Source organism: Globicephala melas, chromosome 13 (genome assembly GCF_963455315.2).
Source record: "Globicephala melas chromosome 13, mGloMel1.2, whole genome shotgun sequence".
NCBI classification, from domain to species: domain Eukaryota; kingdom Metazoa; phylum Chordata; class Mammalia; order Artiodactyla; family Delphinidae; genus Globicephala; species Globicephala melas.
Genome location: NC_083326.1, coordinates 71088468 through 71101867, shown reverse-complemented (window position 1 = coordinate 71101867; position 13400 = coordinate 71088468). Strand labels below are relative to the sequence as shown.

The window sequence follows — 13400 nt, the reverse complement described above, 5'->3', positions numbered from 1 at the left end:
CACCTCTCACCCCCCTCACCCCAGTCATTGTCGAGGGGGCCTTTGAGCCACCCCCCTTTTCTCCCCACTTTCCCCACATGCTGAGAGTTTTGTTTTGTTTTTTATTTATTTTTGTCTGTGTTGGGTCTTCGTTGCTGCACGCGGGCTTTCTCTAGTTGCGGCGAGCAGGGGCTACTCTTTGTTGTGGTGCACGTGCTTCTCATTGTGGTGGCTTCTCTTGTTGCGGAGCACGGGCTCTAGGCGCGTGGGCTTCAGTAGTTGTGGTGCGCTGGCTCAGTAGTTGTGGCTCACGGGCTCTAGAGCACAGCCTCAGTAGCTGTGGTGCACTGGCTTAGTTGCTCCGCGGCCTGTGGGATCTTCCCAGACCAGGACTCGAACATTGGCAGGCGGATTCTCAACCACTGCACCACCAGGGAAGTCCCTGAGAGTTATTTTTAAAACCATTTCGAAGGCCCTCCAGGCATCCTAATCTAACAGTCCTCTCCACCGTGAGTTTCTTGTAGATGTAAGAGTCAGGCTGCCTAGGGGCCTCCATCTCAGAAGCTGTTGCTACCTAAGCATTACTCACCCACCTGCACCACCAGGCACCTACCACCTGAGACCCCAGCTGGTGTGCGGATGCTCTAAGGCCTCCGCCGAGCAGGTGGCAGCTCTGGTGATGTTTATTTAGGCCTCCTATGTGCCACAGGCACTGTGCTGGGTGCTTTAAACCAGGGGTCCCCGTGGCCCAAATGCAGCCTGTTTGTGTGCTGCCCTTGAGCCAGGAGTGCTTTTTACATTGCAAAGCGTTGTAAAAACAAAAGAGACTCTGTGACGTAGACTGTACGTGGTCTAAAAAAGAGGTTTGCCAGATTTAGCAAATGAAAATTCAGAAAGCCCAATTACATTTGACTTTCAGGGAAACAGTAATGTTTTAGCAAAAGTATTTACCATTCGCTATTTGGAACATACTTATACCAAATATATATATGTATTTCTTGTTTATCTGAAATTTAGATTTTACTGGGCATCCTGTATTTTATATGGCACCGCTATCCTAAAGCCTGAAGTATTTGCTGTCTGACTTACTACAGAAGAAGTTTGCTGACCCCAGCCTTACACACATAGCAAACGAGATCAGGCATCCAAGGGGCTTAGGACACTGCCTGGAACCCAGCTCCATAAGCATCGGCTACTGGTATTCGTGTTATTGGTATAATCAAAGTGATCACCAAATATATATTGAACTGCTTGTCCGAGGGGCTCAAGGTTTACTTGGGAGAGACGGACACTGAACGAATAAATCCACAGACGTGTAGTGACGATCAGGCTGTGATAAGTTCTAGGGTGCCATGCAAGAGGCTCCGTTTTAGACAGGGCGGTTCTGAGCACTGTGCCTGTTTTGTCTGTGGAATCCTCACATAGCACCCCTGTGAGGTGGTGCAGACATCATCCCCATTTCACAGATGAGGAAACCGAGGCCCGAGGTCCCCCAGCGAACAGCAGAGCTGGAGTTTGACCTGGGCCTGGTGGCTCCCAAGCCCATGTTCTTACTCACGTCACTAAAATGCCTCCCTTTATATGGTGCCAGCTGTGTGCTGGGTCTCGTTTGAGGTCCCCTGCCTGTATTTTCCGTAATCCTTGTGACAGCCCTGCATACTGGGCCATGTGATTCCCATCGGGGCTTAGAGGAGTGAACACAGCACAGTGTGGAGAGTCAGGGAGGAGGAGCAAGTCCATTTGGAAGCTGGCAGGGTTCCAGGTGGGCAACATGAGGGTACCTGGGTGTGCGCAGGTGGCAGGTGTGAGGAGGAGAGACACAGGGCAGCCCGGGGAGCCACCAGGAGCCCCCCTTCCGGCTTTGCAGATTGGCCCGGATTTCCCTGTCTCCCTCCTGAGATTACTCCTCCTTTTATGCTGTTTAAATATTTGCAGGTAGAGGGAGGGAGGGATGGGGGAGGGCAGGGCATATTTCTGAATGGTTGCCGGGTGGGGCCCGCGGTGGGGTGGGGTAGGTGCTCTGAGGCCTGATGTGAAGGCACGGCTGGGCCACAGCCAGAGGAAGTTGGGGTTGGTGAATAGAGCTGAAAGGGCCCCTTAGCAATTGGCCATTCACCTAACTAACTAACCCTCATGGATATCCACCGTGGGCCACTCAGTGAACCTGACCGTCACTACCATGTCAAGAGTCATTACTGTTTGTAGCATCCCTACTGTGTGCCAAGTACAGTCTCCACAGTCTCATTCAAGCCTCACATTACCCCTGTGAGGTAGGGGTGCTAAGACCATCCACCCCACTTTACAGATGGGGAAGCTTGTCTAGCATCATGTGGGCAGTGAGTGGCCAAGGATTGGACCCCAGGTCAGTGACTCCACCTCTTGGGCTCTTAGCCTCTCTCAACTGCCTCCTCACATCCTGTCCTTAGAGCTGAGAAGCTGGTTCCAAAAAGAGTGAGCTCCCCATCGTTGGAGAAATGCAAGCAGTTGTTGGAGGACTCCTTAGAATGGAGCTGGAGAGGGATCACAGTTTCCCGACCACTGTGACCTTTGAGGTGCCCCTGCCTCTGAAGGGCCCCCACAGTGGGATGTAGTTGGCAGGGTCACATCCAGGTGACCCAGGTCTTCTGACTCCCAGTTCAGTGCCTCTTTCCATCCCCAAGTTGGGAGACACTGGAGAATCCCTCCTCACAGGTTTCTCAGCACCTTGGGATTTCAGAGGGCCTGACCCAGCATTGGGCAGGGCTGGAGGCAGGGCTTCAGTTCAGGCCGTCAGACCTGGCTTCAAGTCCTGGCTGTGTGACCTACAGGCAAGTTGTATAAACTCTCTGTGCCTCACTTTATCCATCTCTAAAATGGGGATAATAATGCTCCCATGAGGATTAAATCAGACATTCTATACAGATCACCTGGCACTTCGTAGATGCTCTTAGTATACATTCTCTTTTATTCTAATAACAAAAGCAGAATGACAAAACAAAAGGAGAATAACAGAAGCGTTTGGTTCACAGTGGCCTCTGCTTCTGCAGTGACAGACAAAGTATTTGTTAGAACAAAGGCCCTGGGTCTGAATCCTGCTGCCTCTGCATGACCTGGGTCAAGTTAGCTAATGTTTGTGTGTCAGTTTCCCCATCTATAAAATGGGAATAACTTGGGAAATGACCTCATTAAGGTTGTGCTTACAGATAGTCCCCGGAACACAGCGAGTGCCCAAAAAAGTGAGGGTAAGCTTTAGCGTCATAAAGCTTCTACTGTGTGCCAGCCCGGCCTACCCTTTCACCAGTCACATCGCATTTAACTCTCAGCACAGCCCCAGGGGGTGATAGGTTCCACTTTACAGATGAGGAAACTGAGGTGCCAGCAGGGGCACGACTCGATCGAGCTCACACTGGACGTGAGTGGCCGGGCTGGGATGAGAATACAGGTCTGTGTGGCTCTAGAGTGGCGCCAACCATAGTCACTGCCTCTGTGCTGCCCAAATGGGGCGGGATTCCTGGTCCAAAGCTTAGAAAATCACGCAGGCCGCAAGGAGCCAGGATGGCACCCTGCCACTGCCACTGTCTCCAAACCACCCCACGGTCCCTCAGTCTGTCTGCCTCCAGCGTGGACCAAGTTCAAGACCATGTCTGGGGGTGTGAGAGGGGGAAGGTGGTTGAGCTAATTTCAGAAGTCTTCTGCAGCTGCCAGACCCTCTTCCCCCGCCCCCAGTGCTGACCTGTCCCCGGGGATGGGTCCCCCCCTCGCAGGAGTGGGCAGCAGCCTCTTTCTTCTTGCGGCGAGACCATGCCCTCTTCTGCAAGACTCTCAGTGACCTTCTGGGGGAGGCTCCCACAGCATTGCCTTTTAATTTCCTCTCCTGGCCTCCGGCTATCAGCCTGTTATGAACTTCTGGGAAGATATTCTAGCCCACAGCTGGGAGCCAACGGAGGTGGGGAGGGGCCCTCACTCGCCGGAACCCCTTGTTCAGGCTGAGAACACCCTGGGTGCTGCATTCTCCCCTCCACCACCCACCCCCAGATCCATCCCCAGGACAAGAGGCCCAGAGCCAGGCAGCCACGGGCTCCTCCCTGCAGCCGGCTTCCCAGCTGTGTGACCCTTTGAATTTCAGGATCCACAGCTGCAAGCAGACGGCCTTCTCCGCTCTGCAGATTCTGGAGTTGAGACAATGTGTGTGTGCAGTCAGGGTGCCGATAGGAAGCAAGTGCTTCCCAAGGTGACTTTAATAAAGGGCTGTTGACTAAGGCAAGGGAAGCGTGCAGCACCCCGTGACATTAACGTTGGGGAGCCAGGACCCGCTGCTGCCCCCAGTCTGATCAGGGTGGGAGGGAGAGGTTCCCAGAAGGGGCAGCCTGTGTGGGGGGGGTCCCCAGAGACAGCTGTGACTGCTACGCCTCTTTCTTAAGGATTTGGGGGCAGCTCCTTATTTTATATTTTATATCCTCCCCCACCCTTCCGCACTCTCCCCGCCTCTCCTTTTCCATCCCCTTAGATCCTTGAGTACAGTCTGAGCGTGCTTGAGATCACCTGGAGGGCTTGATCACCACCTCAGAGTTTCTGATTCAGTAGGTCCAGGGTGAGGCTGAGCATCTGTACCTCTCTCTGACCAGTTCCCAGCTGGTGCCAGTGCTGGTGCTTCTGGGCCCCACCCGAGGAGCTCTGCTGGTCCCCATCGCACTTACCTCCCACCTCTCTTAGCTTGTGGCTCTTTGAACTAAGGGCCCCTTCAGGGCAGGACTGTCTTACTCCATCCCTGCAGCTCTCTCCACCTTGAACTCAGTATCCGAGGGCTGGTTCTCAGAGGGGAAGCCCTCTCCTTTTTTCTTAGTCAGTCCAGCTTAAAGGTTTGTCAGTTTTGCTGATTGTTTGAACCAACTCTTGCTTTTGTTAATTTTTTCTGTTCTCTATTTTGTTTATTTCTAATCTTGATTCCCCTCTGCTAGCTTTGGGTTTAGTTTATTCTTTTATAGTTCGTTAAGGTGTAAAGTTAGATTGCTGATTTGGGATCTTTATTCTTTAACGTAAGTATTTCCAACTGTAAATTTCCCTCTTATCACTGCTTCCCTTTCATCCCATAAATGTTTGCATGTTGTGTTTTCATTTTCTTTTGTCTCAAGACGTTTGTTGATTTTTCTTGTGATTTCTTCTTTGACTCATTGTTTAAGCGTGTGTTTAAATTTTCAGTTATTTCTGGATTTCCCAGTTTTCCTTCTGCTGTTGATTTCTAGCTTCATTCCATTGTGATCGGAAGAGATACTTTCTTTGATTTCAGTCTTTTAAAATTTATTAAGACTTGTTTTGTGTCCTAACACACTAATCTGAAGACTATTCCATGTACACTTGAGAAAAGTGTGTATTCTGCTCTTGTTGGTTGGACAGTCCATGTGTTTGTTAGGTCCAGTTGGTCTATAATGTCGTCCAAGTCCCCTGTTTCCTTATTGGCCTTCTGTCTGGTTGTTCTGTTGACTTACCTTTTAACAAGATCCTTCTGGACACAGTTAAGGCTGTTAAGACAGCCTCTAGGATGTAGATGCAGGGAGACCAGTGAGAGGTTACAGTGTCAATCTAGGAGAGATATGACTTGGACCAGCATCACTGGCACCTGGGCAGTGCTGGTGGAGGGGAGGAAAAATGGTTGGACTCTAAGTCTGTTTCAATGGTGGAGCCAAAAGAGTCAGTGAAACGATTCTGTAGAAATTGGAGCTATAGGTAAGGGAGTTTGCCTAAGCTCCTACAGCTAGTAAGTGGCTGAGCCAGGATTTGAACCCACGTCTGCTTGGCTCCCAATTCTTGGCTGTTGATTACTCACTGTGCTTTTGAAAGTACTCCCGATCCAGCTGCCTGGACACCCACCCCCATGCCTCCCTGACAGTCTACTGTCACCACTATTTGGCCTGAACTCACTCCCTCAGCCTCTATTCCCAAAGGATGTCCAAGTCTAGGTGCTGGGAGCAGAGAAAAGAGGGAGGCAGGTACCTGAGGCTGAGGAGGGCAGAGAGGGGGACAAATGCTCTGAGACCATGTGGGCTTAACGGCATGTTGTAGAAGAGGCTCAACCCCTGGAGTCGGATAAACCTGGGTCCAAGCCCTGAATCCATTCGTCACCGGCTGTGTGACTCTGGGCAGGTTACTCCGCCTCTCTGTGCCTTTGTTTGTCATTATACGGCTACTCCATTTACCCATGATTATAGTGATAAGAAAGCATGTTTTTCAACTAGAATATTCTACCAAAGCAGAAGTCAATCATGATCTTTCAAGCCATTCATTCCTCAAACAGAACTTTATTGAACACCTACTGTGTGCTGGAACCACAGTTGTTAAGCAGAGAGACACGGAGTGCTTGCCCTCATGGGGTCCACAGCTTGGCAGGGAGGACAGATGCTGACAAAATCATCACAAATCTGATGGATGTTACAAAAAGCAGCCACTGTGGGCCCCCAAGCAAGGAAATTTAATCTTAACAGGTGATGTTTCAGGCAGGACCAGAATAACGGTAAAGGAGGCCAGGTGTGAGGTTCTCGGTAGGGCAATGACCTACATGCAGCTAACGTTTATCGCAGGTACACTGCACACCAGGCTCTGTACTCAGCACATGGGGTGCATTACCTTGTGCAGTCCTCCCATTGCCCCTTGTAGGTGCTGTTCCTACAAGCCCTTTACCCAGTGAGAAAACTAAGGTTCAGAGAGGCGACATGGGCTGCCTGAGGAAATACAGCTAGCAGCTAGACGGGCCAGGATATGGCAGCTGGAGCCAAAATGAGAAACATTTTTATAAGTTGGAATTCCAGCTCTGCTGCTTCCTAGCCGTATGGCCTTGGGTGGGCTAGTTCATCTTCCTGAACCTCAGTTTCCCCATTTGTAATTGGGACCAGTTCCACAGGCTCAGTTAGATAGTTTTCAGACTTTGAAATGCTGCTGGCAAAACCAGGCTTAGAGCTTGCTGGGCTTGGTGGCCGGGAGCTGTTCACGGTGCGGGTGCTGACTTGGTTGTGTCGGGGGAGGTGCTGTGTCAGCTCTCAGGTGGTCACTGCCATGTGTTTTTCCGGAGAACATGGCCAAGGATGCTTTGGGTTCTGTCTTCCCCTCCAGAAGGCAATCAGAAGGAAAGGAGAGAGGGACACTGAGAGCCTGAGACTGCTCTCAGACAGGCACGTGGATGGGCTGGCCAGGCCGAGTGTAGGTGGGCTGCAGGGCAGCCAGAAGGGAGTAGGGGCTCATCGATGGGGGTGGATTCCGGATCCCCACGTCACAGCCCCAGAGATGTAGAGCGGGGACCAGGTTTTGAGGTCATCTCTTCTGACCTCCTCAACCTCCAGGTGGGCAAACTGAGGCCTTAGAGGGGAGAAACACTTTGCTAAAGTGCTACAGTGACTCCAGACACAGTGGGGCCCAGAATCCAGCAGAGCAGAAGGGCATTCAGGCCACCAAAGGGCCACCTCCATAAGCAGAGGCATGGCTGCCCTTTCAGCGCTGTGTCCCCTGTGCCTGGCACATCACAGGTGTTCAATAAATATTTGTTGAATGAGTGAATGTAGTATGAAAAACACACAGCCTGGGGGGTCAGACCCAGCTTGGATTCTGTCTCCACTCTGGGCCAGCTCTACGTTTCTGGGTGAATTTCTACACGTTGCTAAGCCTCTGTTTCCCAAAATAAGATCACAAATCCAGCTGGTAGGTACCTGAGCAGGGATTTGAACTGTGGTCTACAGGATTCCAGGGCTGATTCTTCATACTACACCTTCCTGTTTTTTTTAATATACCCGTTTCATTCATTCATTCATTCATCCACTCACTTAGAAAATATTTATGGAGACCTACTGCGGACCAGGCACTGTTCTAGCCTCCATGGATACAGCCGTGAAAAAAGGCAGACAAGGCCCTGCCCTTGGGGAAATTATATTGTAGAAGATGGAGACAGACAGTAAACAAATAGGACAGGAAGTACTCTGAAGAAACCATAACAGGGGATGGAAGGAGTTAGAGGTGGGATGCCTTAGATGATGTGGACAGTCAGGAAGGAGAGGACATTTTTCGTGACACCTCAAGAGAAGCCCACTGTGCAGAGAGCCTGAAAAAATAATTTAGTTCAGTGTGAAGTGTGCAGCTATCAGAGGCCACAGGCCCTAGCCCTACAGAAAACACAGCAGGGAGGATGTGGAAGGAAAGCAGTTACCAAAACATCCCAAGCAGCCTGAGAACACCGTGGGGAGTGATGTAGCCCTTTGAGGTGTCTGCACCCCGAGTGGGTTTGGGTCTCCCCCTCTGGTGCCTCTGCCTTCCAGGTGAAGCAGATTATGGAGGAAGCCGTCACGCGCAAGTTTGTCCATGAAGACAGCAGCCACATCATCTCTTTCTGTGGTGAGTTAGTGGCCCGTGGCCTTGAAAAGCGGCTTTTTTTTCCCTCTGTGGGCTGCCTTGGGGATGTGGCGTCTTTCTTTGAGCAAAGTTCTCATGTCATTCTTTTGCTTTTTAACTGCGAGGTTATTTTTGGATTCTAAAGGGACTCCATTAGGGAATTTGGAAGTAGAGAAAAGATTTGGAAGTAGAGAAGAAATTAAGAATGACATCTGCACCCCGGGAAAAGGTAATCATGGTTGACATAGAAGGATGCCTTCCCTCCCGTGGGTTCCGTTCGCACTGACCCTACCCCAAGCGACCAAGGGTCTTGCATCTAAGGGATGGGCTCTACATCCTTTCCTCACCCAGGTAAAGAGAGAGGATGAATGAGGACTTTAAAAAAAAAGAAAGGAATCAAGAGCCATAGACACATCCCGAGGGATCTCTTCCAGCTGGCTCAGCAAAGGAGGCAGGCTCAGAGCGTGACTGAGACTTCTCTCCTTGAATCTGCGAGGCCCACAGGGTTCCAGGAATAACCTCGCTGCCAGGTTCTTACTGTACTTTCACAATGGCTAGAGACAGGTGTCTTACCGTGTCCCTGAAGTCAGATTCAGTGCCTAAGCAGTGTGTACGTATACGTGGGAGTGTTTCTTTCTCCCTGAACACCTTTTTATTTCGTGATTGGAGTCTCATAACAAAGGACAAGCTGTAATACCCCCCTCACGGTCTTGGCCCTATAGAGGGGCCCATCAGCCTCCATCCAGATGGCCGGGGACACCACCCATGGGCCTACAGCTGGCCGAGCACATGCCATGACCTGGGAGACCACTGACGTCAGCTCAGCCCCTTGCAGCCCACCTCTGTTCACATCCCACCTCTGCCATTTCTTGGTTGGGTGACCTTGGGCAAGATCTTATTTTTTTAGGTGATAATGCATTTATTTAAATAAATATATATATACACACATATATATATATATATATATATTGGCTGCACCTCCTGGCTTGTGGGATCTTAGTTCCCTGAGCAGAGATCAAACCTGGGCCCATGGCAGTGAAAGCGCCGAGTCTTAACCACTGGACTACCAGGGAAGTCCCAGAAATATGTTTTATGTATATATTGGGTTGGCCAAAAAGTTCATTGGGGTTTTTCTGTAAGATGTTACGTTATGTATAAAAATACACATTTATGCGTGCACATGTATATACACACACACAAATATGGGAATATATATCTCTCTATATAAATATAGATACGTATCTCTGGCTTTCTTTTTTCTCCTGGACATTTTTATTTGCAAAAGACATGATATGCATGTCTATTTTGGGACTCACTAGCATACCTACCAATTAAAGACTTAGAAGACTAGAGAGTGATAAAAATCATAATAATTCTCTAACTCTGATCAGAGTTTGGGGGTGAGAGAAATCTGCTGGCTCTAAATGAGACCTGAGGGATGTCCCTGAGGTTTCTTTTGTCCATTGTTCCTTATGAGCCATTGTCGGAAAGCATGGAATAATGTCTACCAAGCCAGAATGGATCATGAACTTAATCAGTATAAAGAAATGAAAGTTCTGGGTATGTAAGCAAAACTGAAGATATTTTAGAGATCATCACCCAGAATATTTTAAATCCATGAGCAGATTAGGCAACATGTGAACAATCCTTCAAAGCCAAGTCATTGCTAACAACAACAACAAAAGCAACACAAGCAATTAAACTGAAACCTCTCAGTATTTCTCCTTGCACATGGCATGACCTTGGCCAGCCTCTTTTTTTTTTTTTTTTTTTTTTTTTTGCGGTACGCGGGCCTCTCACTGCGTGGCCTCTCCCATTGCGGAGCACAGGCTCTGGACACGCAGGCTCAGCGGCCATGGCTCACGGGCCCAGCCGCTCCGCGGCATGTGGGATCTTCCCCGACCAGGGCACGAACCCGCACCCCCTGCATCGGCAGGCAGACTCCCAACCACTGCGCCACCAGGGAAGCCCTTGGCCAGGCTCTTGAGTGCTGGTGTGCTCTTCTGAAAAGACAGTAACTAGAACACTTGCTTAATGAGTTTTGCCACGGGGATCAGGGAAGGTAAACCTTAACACTGGCTGAGTAGGTGCCCAAGAAGGGGTAGCTCTTATTATAAATTAACATTTTCCCATAAACATTGATTATGCTCCAGTGCATACCAGAGAGCTCCCAGTCTGCTGTGTAAGATGGAAAGTAAGAAGATAAATAAAGGCTGCTGAGAGTATCAGATATAAGATAGGGGCCATCAGAATGGCCTGCACAGGGTCTGTTTCTCAGAAGGGAACACTGAGGACCAGAGGGGGAAAGTTATTTGCCTAAGGTCACACAGCAAGTTAGTGGTAGAACCCAGGCTACACCCTAGGTCTCTTATTTGAGGAGGACTGGGCAGGGCCTCCAGGGGAAACACAGAAATGGGAAGATTATGACTGAATCCTCTCTTCAAAGGCCCTTTGTGGAGGCACAGGTGTTGTGAGCACACCTTGGGTTCAGATGTGGGTTTGAATCCCAGCTCCATCACTCATTTGCTGGGTGGCCCTGGACAGTTCAGTTTACCTCTGGGAGCCTCAGTTTCCACATCTGAAAAATGGATGGTTTTACTTTCTGCCTGGCTGTGGCAGAGCTCAGATGAGATCCATGATGTTAGCTGTTACTGGAGTCACAGTAGTAGTGACAACAGTGTGACTCCCTAACCGGAATAGAGCTCAGCAGTCACATGGTCCAGGCTCCCCTCCCTCATGGACAGGAGTAATAGCTAACATTCGTAAAGCACACACTATGTGCCAGGCTCTGGCAAAGTGCTTTCCGTGCATTTTTTCCACCTCATCCTAACAGTAACCTCACGAGGTTAATGTTCATACCATCCCCGTTTTACAGATGAGGAAACTGAGGCACAGGGAGGGGAAGTAATTGACCCCTGTCACACAGCTGGTTATTGGCCAGGAGAGAATGTGAACAGAGATGATCTGACCTTGGGCGGCCCGCGTGGGTTCACCACTAAGCCCCCTTGCTCCCTTTTAAGGGGCTGGATGGTGGAGAGGTATACGTGCTTTTTGCTATGATGCTGTCACGAAATTTGTGATTCTGGGGTCCCCGGATCTTCAAGGTACCTGTGTGTGTTGGAAGCTCAGAGCCAGGCTGGGCACTGGGGAGCATGGGCAGGGCCTGCTGATCGTTGTGTCCCTGCAGCGGCTGTGGAGGCCTGCGTCCTGCATGGCCTGCGGAGGCGAGCGGCTGGCTTCCTGCGCAGCAACAAGATCGCAGCTCTCTTCATGAAAGTGGGCAAGAGCTTCCCGCCAGCAGAGGAGCTGAGCCGCAAGGTGCAGGACCTGGAGCAGCTGATCGAGAGCGCGTAAGTGCTGAGAACGGGGTACAGGCTAGGGTACCCCCAGAGGATAGCCCCTGCTCCTCCCCGGGCTCGGTGAGAGCCTGCACCCTCTCCACTCTCCATTCTGCTCCTCCAACCCGCCAGATTCTTTCACACCCCAGGTCCTTTGCACACACTGTACCCTCCACCCAGTTCACACCCCTCATCTTCCATGGCTGGTTCCTTGTCATCCTCAGGCCTTCCCCTAATTAATGGTAAATTTCAACCCTCACACCATTTCTCTTTTATATCCCTCTGTTTATTGTCTCCCCAGTTGTTATCACCATCTGTAGTTTATTCATTTACTGTTTACTTGATTGTCGTCTGTCTCCCCCACTTGACTCTGAACTCCTTGAGGGCAGGCAGCTGCACCTGTGCTATCCCCCATTAGGTCCCCAGTGTCTGAGACAGTGCTCAGCACCCGGGAGATGCCCAAGAAACAACTGGAAAGTGAATAAGTGCCTACTCTGAGCCAAACCTCTGCCAAATGCAGGAAGATCAAAGTTTAACATAACCAACATGGTCTCTGTCTGTGTGGACAGATGCTCACAGTGAAGCAGCCACTGAAGGGGATGTTGTCTTAGTGGCTGATTGTGTGTACTGGGGGGAGGCTCATGGCCTGAGAGTGTGCACATGAGGGCCTTCCACCCGAGCCACCCCCAGCGTCCCAACTGCACAGCCAAACCCTCTACCTGGAGCCTGGTCAGGGATGGCAAATAGGTTTCAAACCCATTTGGTCCTAGTAGCTGCACAGAGAGTTGTGTTGCGAAAGATTCTGGAGCTGTGAGTGGACTACATGGGAAAGAGGAATTGGATTGATTAGCCATGCCTGTTATGGGCAACAGAAGGGAGAGAGAGGCGTGCATGTCATGTGTTTGCCCTCTCTGCCATGAGTGGTTACTCTACTTCACTGGATGAGAAATGGCCCTTTCCTTGCCCTTTAGGCCCTGCCAGCCCCGGACTGCTGGCCAGAACTGCATGATGGGTAAGGCTATGGATTTGGCATTGCCAACTCCCATTTGGAATCTGACTCCTCAGCCACCTGGTCTTTAGGTGCCTTCCAGTCCATCTGCTAAATTCCCAGGTGTTTGCTGATAACTTCTTAAAAGGGATGGATTTCCATGGACCTTCCATAACATTGGGAGCAACTTTCTAATGGAGGAATGAGAGATGTCCATTCCAGGTGTCCATTCATTCATTTGTGCAATTATTCATTCATGGACATATTTACTGAGCCCTTTGTATATGCCAGGCACTGTGCTGGGCCCTGGAGATACAGGCGTGAAAAAGGGCCAAGGCTTGCCACTTGGTAGACTCAATATTTTATTTTAAAAGCAGTTGCATTGTCCATACCCTCGAGGTCACAGTGTGGAGGGGAAGACAGAGAAGTGAGTGGGAAGTTAAGCTGCAGAGGTTGAGGGAACACAGAGGAGGGGCCCCTCCCCAGCTTCAGCTGGTGCAAGAGGGCTTCCTGTAGGAGGGGGTGCCCTCGCTGAGACCTCAAGAGTGAGAAGGAGTCAGCCAGGGAATAGGGTGGGCGGGGGAAGCCGGGAAGAAGCAGCAGTTCACGAAAGTCCTCATATGAGAGCTTCACAGCCTCAGGGATCCACAGATATCTCTGTCTGGCTGGATCATGGGGTCAGAGGCAGAGAGTAATAAGGAGGTGGCTGGAGAGGCAAACGGGCGAGGTCATGGAGTGCCCTGCTA

General features: G+C 50.4%; 1 protein-coding gene across 5 annotated transcripts in view; it reads left to right on the top strand.

Annotated features, from left to right (window-relative positions):
* The window catches only part of SGSM1 (small G protein signaling modulator 1), a 77865-nt gene that overhangs the window by 13806 nt on the left and 50659 nt on the right, over positions 1-13400 (top strand). For all 5 annotated transcript variants that reach the window (XM_060311150.1, XM_060311152.1, XM_060311151.1 and 2 more), the window contains 2 exons: positions 8256-8331; positions 11516-11678. In XM_060311150.1, the coding sequence (XP_060167133.1) occupies positions 8256-8331; positions 11516-11678 (239 nt within the window). The remainder of the gene's footprint in view (positions 1-8255; positions 8332-11515; positions 11679-13400) is intronic.